Raw genomic sequence first — 13,186 nt, 5'->3', positions numbered from 1 at the left:
TTCCCTAAATCTTAAACTATTCTGGTAATATTGTCAGGATTCAAATGTTAGAAGACGATAGAAAGAGAGACACAAAGAAAGAATAGGAAGAAAATGACCAAAAAAAGGGATCACAGATCAAAATTTACAGAATGTTACATTGTTCTATTTCTATTTCAATTGAGCATCGTTAATTGCATTGAGCACAGTTTTGGCACAGGTCGCTTGCTGCCTCAAGCTTCATCACATTATCTGATCTCATATATCACTCAAACCCCCCCTTTGTTGCACTCACAGAAAAATGTTTTGCTGTAGTCCCAACAGCCCATAGATTAACATGAAAATACCTTTCAACTTACTCATTGGCTAGTGTGGTGTAATGAGGCTAAAAATAAACCCATGTTTGGTCAGAAAAGGGCCAAGTGGGGGAGAACTGGAAATGTTCTGTGTGCTCCGTGTGTGTAAAACATGGTCTGCTGTTGTCTTGAAATACCTTATTCAGTGCGAGGAAAATAGTCTTATGTTCTTCCCCCAAAGGATGGTCTAATTTAAAGTCAGCAGTCTTGTGGTCAAGTGGTAATGACAGTTTGTCCATGGTTTATCTTTTATCCAGTTAGACTGTTACAAACAGCTTCCTGTCTCATTGTTTATCTGGGCATTGTTTTGCAGCGATAGACCACAATGTTTTCTGCATTGTCATTTACTTATTGGAATGCACCCACACACATCACACATACAACAACAATAATAACAAAAAAACTACTCACACACACACACAGTGGATCATCCAGCCAAAAATAAAAACACTCCAGACACCACAGGGCACACAATGAAATTTGTTTTAGGTCTCTAACAGTTGCAGAAATATAACTTATCACTCCTGCTTTCCAGTATTTGGGACTAACAGTCAGGAGAACCAGACTTACGGAAATACAAAATGTCTTAGCAAGACATAACACTCATTTTTCATAATGAATAATTGAATGAATTAATAAATATACTTGCCACCTGTAAACACAAACCTGGTACTGTGTAATGTTGACTTGACTTTAGCCAGCATGGTTATTCAATAAGAGACTGTCCTGCAGCCCAAAATAACCAAAATACACCTTGATGTGTTATTCACTTAATATCTTAGTGTATTTGGCTGTGCAGGAAGACAAAATCAACCAGATATCAGGGTGTGTATTTGTGGAAAAACAGGACTTCAGGTTAATGGGTGAAAAACAAACAGTCAAATGGGATTTCAGTCCAGTTTTTTCGGACTGTTGAGGATTTTGGTATAATGAGCCATCAGAACAATGGCCTTGAACATGTAAGCATTAATGACAAGGCAAAGGTGGAAAATTTCTTTAGAGAGGTTTTTCAAATGTTCAAAAAGTTCAAACATGTCATGGTAACAGGAAAATACAGAAAAGTATGACACAGGCTTGTGGTAAATACACTCATAACCACTCAACAAGCTATGACCTATGTCATTACAAACTCATGCTGACCAACCTAACATTGTTCAAACCACAGAACGTTTTTTTAAACTCTAAGTAAGTAATTGAGTAAATGTATTTTTATAGAGCTTTACAGAGACAATGTACAACAAAAGGCAATAAACAACAAAGGGAGGCACAATGCATAATATAGTAAAGCAGTGTAAATATATCATATACGTATATATGTGTGTATACGTGCGCACATGTATACACACATTTACACAGACAAACATAGGCAAAGCATAAAACATATATACATATGTATATACACACACACACACACACACATAAAACACAATAAACAAATACACCATAAATACATAAAATGCAGAAGTAATGCTTGTATGTTACCCAAACTCCTGTCTAAAGTGTGTTTTCAGGAATCTACAGAAAACAACAGACTGTAATGTTGGTGACAGACCCAAATTCTTCCCAAAATTTTCAATGATACACCATGTGTCAGGCAGAATTTGGCGGTAATATGTGTCAAATGCTGCATAATATTTCCATGTTAAGAAGTCATGAAGCCATAAAAACACAACTCACTCATCATAGACCTGTAATGAACAGTAAGAACAAGCTGATACTGAATATATATTAAGAAAAAAAGGGAAAACTGACCCTACCCTAACATACAGTTGTATGTTAAGGAGCTCGCACTTGCTTATCATGTTATTAAAAACTTAATATAAACTCATATTAGCCTGTCAGACTCATGTTGTTTAAAATAAATGATGCACAACAATTGAAATTACAATCATGTTAACCACTAAGCACTCCAGCCTTTTTCCTCCCTCTTTCCAAACTCCTGCCACACCCTCAGTTTCACACACAATCTCACTTGGTCACATTGTCCTGCTCTTATTTATTGTTTATTTGCTTACTCTTTTTCACTCTTTCATCTGTGAAAATGGCAATTATACTAGTAAACAATGTTAAAATATGTTAAACTTCAACACCACAAACATTTTGGTGGCTTTGTCGCCACACACATCCAGTATAAAGGAATGGCAGCTTGAATTGCATACTTTGCTCAATGTAGGTATTATATTTAGTGGCACCTAGTGGTGTAGTTGCAGACAGGAACTCACTCGTTTCAACATCTGCTTCCGAGGGCGAATGAGAGACTTACGGTGGCCACAAAACGTTGTTCAAGTTATAAACGGTGGTTTTCTCACCTTATCTGTCCTTTCTTCCCTCCCAGGCCATGGCGTCTGTAACTGCGGCTTCTGCCAGTGTGCACCAGACTGGCAGGGTGAGAACTGTAACTGCTCCAGACGTACTGACACCTGTATGTCCAACCTGGGCTTGCTGTGCAGCGGGAGGGGCCAGTGTGTGTGCGGGGCCTGTGAGTGCACGCAGCCAGGTGCCTACGGAGCCACATGTGACAAGTGCCCCACCTGCCCTGATGCCTGCACTATGAAAAAGTGAGTCTGCACACAGAGACTTCTCATATTCAGTGTCCAGACAGTTACTTAATATTAGCTGATTGATGTTTTTCTTCTTAAAGGGAGTGTGTGGAGTGTAAGTACTTCAAGAGGGGCAGACTGTTTGAGGACAATACCTGCTCTCGAATCTGCAAAGATGAGATTGTGCTTGTGGATGAATTAGGTGAGACACCCAGCTGCTTCAAGACAGAAATACTTTGGTACCACTTTCTAATAAGGCACAGTTTATACGGGATTTTTAAGTAGTAACTAAGGCATTATTTTTTATTAATAAATAATTTACTAATGCTTTATAGACGTGTGAGAAGCCATTTTAGTAATGTGAAGTAGTTTTAGGCTGCCTTTTATAGAAATACAAACCCAAAAATGTGTGTGTTATGCTGCTTTCTACAGATTTTAGGTCAGTCACACTAAAAACATAAAAAGAGACACATAACTCCTAACTAACTAATGAACCATTTTCTTCTGATTTTCCAGTGCTTCATGATACAAATGCTGTAAACTGCACTTACAAAGATGAGGATGACTGCATTCAGCGTTTCCAGTATTATGAGGACGCCAGTGGCAAGTCCATCTTGTTTGTCGTCAAAGAGCCAGGTAAGACAGATACGTGATAAGTGTAATACGAAAAGAGCTGCTCTTAGTGATGAACCCACAGAGAATTAGCACCAAACTCTGCAGTTGTCTTAAGCTCTATTTTGGTTGTACTGCCTCTTTCGGTTTTCAGGAACCTCATTTTCAAACAGCTTTTTCACAGCACTACCTAAGGACCCCCTTGAAAACAAGATGGTTCACCTCAAGGGGTTTATCCTTCCAATAAATGTCAAAACATGAATAACACCACGCGGAACAAATGAAGTCAGCAATTAGCTGGTGAACACAGAGGAGTATAAATCGGCCACCGGAAGTCTCTAGTGTGCTTGCTCTTTGGGCCCCACAATGTGGGAGCATATGCGGAAGATCTGGGTAATTTTATACTGGAAAAACTTTTTTGGCTTCATGCTCCACTGAGCAGCCTACATAACAAGGAATGGAGCCCTGCCTCCAACGCTGTATAATACACCCATGGTGTAATCAGACAATTGTAGTAGCCAAAAAATTCAGTAACTGTCCTGGGCAGAGCGGAGAGTTGTTATTGTATGTAAAAGTACTGTAACTTATAAATATGGTTACAATTATATGTGGAAAAGATAGACAGTAAATGCAAGTAATGCATAGATAACAAGGATAAACCAGTCAATATATATTAGATCTAGCAAACTTCCTCGCTTTGTGAAATAATTTTACAGTACAAGTACAAGTTGTCACTTCCGTGCTGCATGCCCTTCATCTGCTTGTTAAGTGGCCAAATAGAAAAAGTGTGGGGCGGTAAAACAGCCTTTAATGACCACCAGTGCCCGCAGAGAAAGTCTGTCCCTGGGTATGCCTTTAATGAATGTGTGTGTTTAATTTAGGCACAACTGGGTAGCAGAGAAGTACACCAAAATTTGCCTTGAACACAGTGCACCCCGCCGTGTCAAAGAGGATCGTAAACAGCTGCCCAGGTCCTCTCGGAACCCGCTGACTCTACATATACTCAAGAGCAAAGCAGGAGAGGGAGAGAGAGGAGACTAAGTAAGCAAAAGAGAGGGATAGAGAACATTTTAAAAAGGAAACATGAAGCTGTGTTACGAAGGAGAAAGAGGTGGAGAAAATGGTAAACACCCTAAAACAAAGTTGACTAAGCATTTTTGCACTAACTAATGATGGAGAAATAAGCTATACATGGTTTGTATATAAGCCATAAGGGTAGCCGCTGTAGGGATCAAAAGGGTCAGCTGAAGAGCAGGAAATAGAGGGAAATAGGAAGGAGGATAGAGGAAGAGGGGTGAAGCTTTGATGTCGGCTGTAAAAGTTCACCTTGGTTGCACAGCTTTGTTACCCAACACTACACATGCTGTATATATTTGCATGCAAGCACGCACACTAGATGTATACATCCAGCCCGCCCACAAGTACACACACATAGACCAGATGGCTCTTATCACTGGTGGCTAGAAGTGTAAAGGTAAGACATTTTTGCCAACAGTGAGAAAATTGTTGCCAGACTTCAGTTCATGCTCCCTGTGACCATGAACGCAAATAAAAAGTGGTGCAATGATATTAAAGGCAAGTCTAGCTCCCGAAAATATGATTTTAAAACCTATATATATTTCTTGATAACTTAAATATGCATTATGAAATGTGCAGCAATCAAAACTGAAGCGGCCATGATGAATATTTTTATATGAACAACAGATCACATGACTTACGTGAAAGAAGTTGCTGGTAGACCCATAGACAATTCTCACCTCTATCAGCTCTACTGAGCTCAATAGTGATCTTCAGCAAATTGTTTTGGTTTGTAGCCCACAATTTTACAATTTTAGTTCACTCTCACCGCTCTTGTGTCTTTTTCAGCCAGTGTTAAAAGCTCTCTGTAGGCCACCCGGCGTCAAAACTCAGATGAGCACAGTTACCTAGCAGGTGAACAAAGTGTTTGTGCATTTAGTGAACAAAGCCCAATATTTCTTCAGGAAGTGTCTTATTTAATTTTATTTTACAGCTTAAAACTCTGCTAATCTGCTTCATCTTGGCTGTGTGGAGTGTGGTTTTATCAACCGACTAAATTCTGATTGTTATACAAAAATAAAAATAAATGTCAACTGACTACACTACAAAACAATAAGCGGGAACAATAAGAGGAGCACAGAAAACAAAAACACTGAAAATGTAGACTCAATTATTCCTAGTAAGATGCTGACTGAGAAAATACGTTTTTGCAACAAGATTTTAGCTTAGAAAACATCCGTTGAGAATCAGTTAAACTTGGAAACTAGAGGCCAAACTAATCATTGAACTAATGAGAGTGTTGAGAAGACGAAGGGACTCGTTTCCTCTTGAAACTCCTTAACATTGCAAACAACCATTTAAACTAGATGTTGCAGACATAACATGAAGAGTGATTCAGTAGGGCATAGTCTGTTTACGCACAAGTTTATTCAGAAACGTATTGGATGGCTAATTTAGGAGAGAGTTTTCCGGAACAGCTAATGATGGGAAAAATGACTGAGGAGAGCAGAACAAGTAATGTGTTATTTCAGTCTGACTCTTTGAAAGTGAGTACTGTCAGTCATCTATTGTACAGCCTTCTTGAAACTGTGCAAATCAAATTCCTATTTAGTTTTGCCAGACCACAACGAGGGGAGGGAGATTTGTGGCCTGGCTGTGTGAGGTTGTACTGTACTATTTTCCACTTCGGCCCATCCTCCTCTTTGCTCTTTGGTATCACCACCGCCATTGTCGTTCTCTTGCATCACTTAAAACAATCTGATTACTTTAAGAAAGCATTCCTGAACCAACCAGCCAGTGGGCTTTATGCCATATTACCAGCATGACGGTGTCTTCTCAAACTCAAAAGTCATAGCATTTAGCAGAGGAGTGGGCTGCAGCAAAAGCACCATCAAACCCGTGTGAGTGAAAGAGGAGATAGGGAGGAAAAAGCATTAAGAAATCATACTTCCTCTGGCGTAGCTCCCAGCTTATCTTCCTCTCTGTGTGCACTTTACTCATTGCTTTATCTCTTCCTCCTTCCATCCAGACTGCCCCAAGGGTCCAGACATTTTGGTGGTGCTTATGTCAGTGGCAGGAGCCATCTTGTTCCTTGGCTTGGCGGCTCTGCTTATCTGGAAACTGCTGGTCACCATTCATGACAGACGGGAGTTCGCCAAATTTGAGGAAGAACGCGCTCGTGCCAAGTGGGACACGGTCAGTGAATTTAGCACGAGGCGGCGTGTGTGCTTGTTAACACGCTAAAATAAAGATACTCTTTTTGAGGCAGTGGTTCCACCAAAACCCCCGTCCTTGGACTCACACACACAATCACGCCTGCCTCTTCATACACACACGCTCACACACAAAAAGGCCACACACGCAGTCCCTCGCTCTCAGTTTCTGAAGATGTTTTTTATTATTTTGTGGCATGCTGTTACTCTCGCAGAACAAAAGGCAGCCAACGGAAGGGCTGGGTTTAAATTAGCTAACGCTAATTAGCCTTTACTGGTAATAGGCCTCAAAAACACACCCAAATCCCAAAGGCCCAAAACCGCAAATGAGCGTGGTAGTTTTTAAGATGCTCAGTGAGTAACAGAAGTGAAAACAAAAGGAATTCAAGTTAATATGTCTCTAAAATATAAGATCCCAGAATACGAGGTAGGTCATAAAATGGAGTATTTATTGTTTTACTTTAATTTTCTGTTAACCTTAACTTATGTCTCTATGTGTATTTCGTTAACAGGGACACAATCCTCTCTACAAAGGAGCCACATCTACCTTCACGAACATCACATACAGAGGAAAAGACTGATGCTACTGAACAAAAAAGAAGGATGAAATAATGGACTTTCACTGTCCTTTGTGAGAAGGCACCGAATCATGTGCAGGTCTCTACTGTCACAAGACAATAATTAATAATTATTTGTGTTTGTAAATATGTAGAAATGATTCTGAGGACACATTTTTATCAGGGATTTGTCATAAACACCCTCTTATACTACACTGATAAATAAATAATATTGTTTTCATTTTGTGTGATTGACAAAAAAAGCAGGTTTACCCAAATCACAAAAAAACATTCTCTCCTACCCACAACCTCCTGCCATGTATATTAGTTTTTATTTATTTGCCCACGCATTTAGATATCTTGGGGGCAACTGTAACATCTCTTACAAATATTTTGGTTAACCCACAGACCTTGCTGTGGACAGTTTCATTATTTTTATACCTTTGGTGGAAAATAGTATCAAAATCTTGACAGCAAGATCTGTAGATTACTCTGAATATTTGTTTCAGAGGCAGATAAAACCAAAACTATCCACATGGCTGGATATCACTGAGGCTAAGTAGGAAAATATATTAAAAAGTGATGTGGCTAAACTTACCCTTGTGGTCAATGGGGGAAACAAAAGGGCAGATAAACGTAAAACAAACTTAATTTCCTTATCACAATGATGGGATTTCCTGTTTGTGGTATTCAGTGGCACTATGACAAGATAAACTGTCTATAATTATGTCAAGTGACATGCTGGAGATATGTGGTTTGGAGTAAACTGTTAATTTACTGAAAACTGGTGCAGTTTCCTGTGTAGTGTTTTCTCACATGTATGACATTTTTACAAATGTTTTTTTTCTCCCAACATAAGAATTTGGGACTTTTTTTTATTGTGGTGAACTTTGCAACCACATGAGGTATCCAGTTTTGAGATATGAAAGACAAAACCTAGTTTAAAAGATAATTTAAGAGCCTTATTACATAAAGGAATTAGATCTCAAGACATTTGATTACAAATTAATGACGCTTTATGAGTATTAATAGTTTTTTATATGATAAGTAAATGTGAATTATAAATTACTGATGAAGTTACAGCAGTGACTAATTCTGCCATCCTTGTGTTAAAAGTTCAATACTTGCTTGATAATTTGAGGCTGAGCATCCTGAAACTCCATTTCACCAAGACAGACTACCGGAGTTGTGGTTTCCTGCAATATGCATTGTCTGCAGTGACATTGTTGCCTTTAATAAGCTTTTTATTACACTCTTATTACTTCATGTAGACATACATTTGTTGGTGATTTGTTAAACAATCCGCCTACTCAGGGCTAAAATAACTGATGCATAAGGAAAAAGTTGGGGGTTTAAAGGCAACAAGGATTTTTAAGTTAATGACCACGTTTAATTATTCCAAATAGCACATTACACTACACAAATTTACTAAAGACACAGATAGATTATGAACACAGTTAAATTATAGTGCTCCATCCCGACGACAAGCGTGCAGAGCTTATGGTCTGCAAAGCTCTGCTTCCATCTCCTGGACTTAAACTGCAAGTATAAGTCACTGACTGGTCCTTGTGCGGAGTATATGCCACTAACGCTATTCAATATACAAGATAAAATATATCAGATGAATTATTCCTGTTATAGGGGCAGGATATTTGCATATTAAATGCATTGGGCCCAAGCAGTGCAGACAAAAAGCTCTGCACACACAAGAAGTAATGAAGTCGGTGTTCGTGCGTAAATGGCGCAGCGCCTATTTTGGAGACGCATTTATAATCCCTGCAGCTGTGTGAGGGCTACATGCATTACATTCATACAAAAAGGAAAATATACAACACATAACAGTTGTGGGCCACGTACAGGAGATTTATAGAGTGAGGACAAAACTGTAAGACTGACCATCTTCTAATCGCCTTAAGTGTTGCATTTTAATAGAAACTTCAATCTGTAATAGACGCAAAGTTTTAATGCAGAAGAAAAGAAAGAACAGAAGCTAACTCAACGCAAATTAAAAGTTTTTTGTTGTAGTCTATATGTGTTGTTCATGCTCCAGTATCTGTGCTGAAATATGGAAACTGTCTGTTAGTTTGTGGTAACTTTATTTAAGAACATGCACCATCTATGCAAGATTAGAATATTTGATTTATCTAAATGGAATATTGCAAAACTAAACTAAAATAACTGTAAAATATTGTGACCCTACACGAAACAAAATAATTGTACTTTAAAGGTGTACATTCCCAAAAGAAATTTGTCAAATAACCCCAAAAACAACTGGCACACAATGAACCAGGAACTTTTGGGGGCCCTTAGAGGTCTGGGGCCTCGGACAGTTGCCAGATATGCAATTAAGGCTGGTAATCAAGCCCTGCCAACAGTATGCTGTCTGTTTTCGGGTGGTTCTGACCAGAGGAGCTTACATTATCTGTTAAACAAGCGAATGGGAAGCATCACATAAAGCTCTCCCTGGAGCCCTGTGCGGCCTTGCTGCAGGGGGTAATGGTCTTTTATTACCACTTAAAGAATGGACTCTAACAAGGTGGCTGAACTACTCCTCCCGGTGTAAACCTCTCTGCGCTCGATAATGACAATAAAGAGACCGAGTGAAGCAGAAATGTGACAACACTTTGTTAAGACGCTTCAGAGCAGTGACAGCTCCAGGTTTGCCCGTGCAGGGGCACCGAGACGGACGAGGAAACCCCGAGGATCAGGGCCTCCTGTCCGGATGACACCAGCAGGAGACAGCCACACCGCTCTCCCCAGCTAGCATTGGCTAAGCTAACAAATGTCTTCCCTGAATTCGACACACTTTTAAATGGATATCTTGTTTCAAACAACTTTATTTGAGGTGTGTGGGACTGGGACTTGTTAGGGAGTTTGCTGTCACCGGATGGACGGACAACATCATTTCTAGGACTGCGAAAACCGCGAAAGGTTCTCCAGGTGAGACTTGTATTGCAGCCTATGTTAGCCTTAGCCTGCTAGATAACCAACGCTGGCTAGTTTAGGTTAACTTACCATCTAGCCATAGCTGCTATGTAGCTACTCACCAGTAGCTACATAGCAGCTGTTAACAGTGACCAAAAAATTACACTGTTAATTGGTAATAACTTGACAGTGAATGACAGCGTTTGTCGTGTTTATTAAAATGTTGAGAGATTTTGATAAGCAGCCCAGATGTCAGCGTTAATTAGCTCGTTAGCGTTAGCCAGTTAATATCGTAACGGTTGTTCCACCAACTGCCATAACGTCAGTTTAACTGCGATGTTTGAATTCCACCAACTGCCATAACGTCAATTTAACTGCGATGTTTGAATTCCACCAACTGCCATAACGTCAGTTTAACTGCGATGTTGAATAAAGTTGTCATTAAAGTGAAGATGAGCACATTCCTTCTAGTAACCTTTGATCACCATTGTGTTGAAAGGGTTGTTTGGGCTTAAATGAACTAACGTTGGCTGCCTGGGGGAAGAAAAGTGTAATGTTGCATTATTTGTTTGTTTGTGTTTGTTGTTTTTGAGTGACTGTCATCGCCATCAAACCCCCCCTCCCCAGATAAATCCATCACTAGTTGATGGATACCCTCTCAGGTAGGAGTAGCTAATGGCAGGAGGAAGTCGAGCCCTGCCATTTCATGTGGTTATGATAGACATTTATAAGGAAGGGAAAATTGGGAGATTATTTTTTGTCCATTTGGCCTTACTGTCTCTGTGACTTAACTGTTAAATTAGTAATGTAACTTTAATGACAGTGGGGAATTACCTCCCCCACCAGTAATGTCCAGATTCAGTGGCTCGCCTTGATCATTCACTTTCTTCTATGATCTTTGAATGTCCACTTTGCACACCGGTTCAGGTTCAGCCGAACATTTAGGAGTTTTAACCGCTACACAATATGAACTTCAATGGAGATACTACACATTAATGACCTAATGTTACATATACACCAGCGTCTGATAGTCTTTTCCTTATTCTTTTTATTCAGGGTTCAGTATCTTTAGCAGTTTTGTACTGCAGGTCCAATAGGTTAAGTTAACCATCGAGCCACTACTGTAACCTTACACAACTCTGTCGGGTGTCCGTCTTTCCTGTCAACTTGCCTTCATGTCAGTCTTCTCTTGTGTAACAATAACCAAGGCCAGCTAGTCCGCACGAGTTACAACTTCATTCACTGTTTGTGTCTCGTTTTCTAGGCATGATGGAAGGACTTCACAGCCAGGCTTTAAGTCTGGACCCACGCAGGCAGGAGCTGCTTGAGGCTCGCTTCACTGGAGTTGGTGTGACCAAGGTTGGTATATCTTAATGGCATAATAGTCGCTCTGTTGATCAAAAGGATCAGCTGCTGTAAGTAGAGGTTGTTTGAGCGGATGTTGCATTTTAGATACAATTTAATGAGCGTTTTATTGTTGAGAATTTTTGTGTGGAAAAACTAAATGAAGGTTTCTTTTGATACCAGATAAAATATATTTGGAGATACAAAACAGTAGCTCCCAGTTTCCCTGCAGGCAAACATCCCACAACCCTCTTTTGGTTTGTGTGTGAATGCAAACACGAGCAGCTGGTGAGCCCTCTTACGTTAGTCCTTTTTAGTTCAGAAACGCTTGGAAGTCTTCTCTATTTCCAGTACTGACTGATGCTCTGTGTTCAGGAGTTTTCTCAGTGGAATGATCCTGTCTCACCGAGCTGACGCTAAAACAAGACCAGCTCTGTTTTGGCTGACATGGGAGCTGGCCAGCAGCTCTTTGTTTCAGCGGAGGCTAGTGACACTGAAATGGCACTGCAGCTGAAGCTCACAGCATAGGCTGCGTGCTCTGCTGCAACCCTGCTGCTCAGCTGGGTATTACTGTGTGTGGGTGTACGTTTTGAGAAAATGGCAACCCCTGAAAAGCCAATCACTCACGCTCCGGCCTATAGCGTGTGAATTATCAGGCCTGCTCGCTGTGGTGCTGGAGTTTATTTAAGGCGTGATTTTAAGGTACCATTCAGTACATTACAACGAGCACGTGTAGTGTACATGTTGAGAGAAACATGTTCTCGGCTGCATGTGTGACCTTGAGCAGCAGAAAGCCAGCAGGCCTTAAAAGCATTAGCCTCCTGCTCCAATTAGCCTGCTGTTTCTTCTTAGTCTCACCACGCTGTGCAGCTGCCCATCGATGCATGACACCGACTGATTTTACCAAGTGAACGTGAGCTGAAGATTTGCATATTAACACGGGGGGGGGGGATGTATATTATACTCCCACTGTAGCATTCTAGCTTAGCATTTAGTTTATTGACAGTGATTTTAGATACATAGAGTGGAAAACAAACGAATGCCAACTGGTTTCATTTGTCAGAACAGATGTGTGGAAATCTGCACTTGTATTTCTGAGTTTACTTGCAAGGATTTGCCAACAGCTGTCATCCTTCTGTGATTCATATGAGCGCACGTTTTACAAGAAATTGTCCTGTGAATATCTGTGAAATATAAGTTCCAGTTCCACTTATAAGAGTCGCACATGATTAATCAATCAGGTCTGATACACGTGTTGTGTTTCCCAGAGTTCAGCCAACAGTGAATCATCCAACCAGTCTCTGTGCAGCGCGGGATCCCTCAGTGACAAGGAGCTGGAGGTTGGTTGAGGAGGAGTCAATAAAAATGATGACTTTCAGTGGTATTAGTGATTGTTAGTGATGTGGACAAGTGGTCAAGTATTTTGTATACATTGGTGCATGCTAACACGTAGGGCTGGGCGATATGGCTTAAAAATTAAATCTCATATTTTTTGAAACATATGACATAAACCAAACCCGATTTACGATTTTAATCGATTTATTTTTTTTCCTTCTTAAAAACACACTACAACAAAGAAATTATTCAAAACAAGTTTTGCTTTTATTTTGTTTCGACCCCGGCTTTTCCACTGTGTAAATGGG

The 13,186-nt window shown here is 40.1% G+C and overlaps 2 protein-coding genes across 4 annotated transcripts in view; both read left to right on the top strand.

The window, feature by feature from the left end:
- LOC118327180 (integrin beta-3-like) overlaps positions 1-8,061 on the top strand; it is a 17,364-nt gene extending 9,303 nt beyond the window's left edge. Inside the window, exons 11-15 of the mRNA XM_035660449.1 lie at positions 2,671-2,893; positions 2,977-3,077; positions 3,392-3,511; positions 6,534-6,700; positions 7,230-8,061. Coding sequence (XP_035516342.1) covers positions 2,671-2,893; positions 2,977-3,077; positions 3,392-3,511; positions 6,534-6,700; positions 7,230-7,298 — 680 coding nt within the window. The 3' untranslated portion in view covers positions 7,299-8,061. The remainder of the gene's footprint in view (positions 1-2,670; positions 2,894-2,976; positions 3,078-3,391; positions 3,512-6,533; positions 6,701-7,229) is intronic.
- A 1,621-nt stretch (positions 8,062-9,682) lies between these two features.
- Positions 9,683-13,186, top strand: part of LOC118327146 (serine/threonine-protein kinase tousled-like 2) — a 12,237-nt gene continuing 8,733 nt past the window's right edge. Inside the window, exons 1-3 of one of the 3 annotated variants that reach the window (XM_035660405.1) lie at positions 9,683-10,214; positions 11,464-11,558; positions 12,812-12,883. In XM_035660405.1, coding sequence (XP_035516298.1) covers positions 11,466-11,558; positions 12,812-12,883 — 165 coding nt within the window. In that variant the 5' untranslated portion in view covers positions 9,683-10,214; positions 11,464-11,465. Of the gene's footprint in view, positions 10,215-11,463; positions 11,559-12,090; positions 12,246-12,811; positions 12,884-13,186 lie in introns of those variants that run through there. The other 2 variants (XM_035660395.1, XM_035660413.1) reach the window with 2 other exon arrangements.

The sequence above is a fragment of the Morone saxatilis genome, unplaced genomic scaffold (genome assembly GCF_004916995.1).
Source record: "Morone saxatilis isolate NCDOM2014 unplaced genomic scaffold, NCSU_SB_2.0 Contig1, whole genome shotgun sequence".
Classification (NCBI taxonomy): domain Eukaryota; kingdom Metazoa; phylum Chordata; class Actinopteri; family Moronidae; genus Morone; species Morone saxatilis.
Note: the sequence above shows the minus strand (reverse complement) of the source record. Positions and strands in the feature narration are given on the sequence as shown.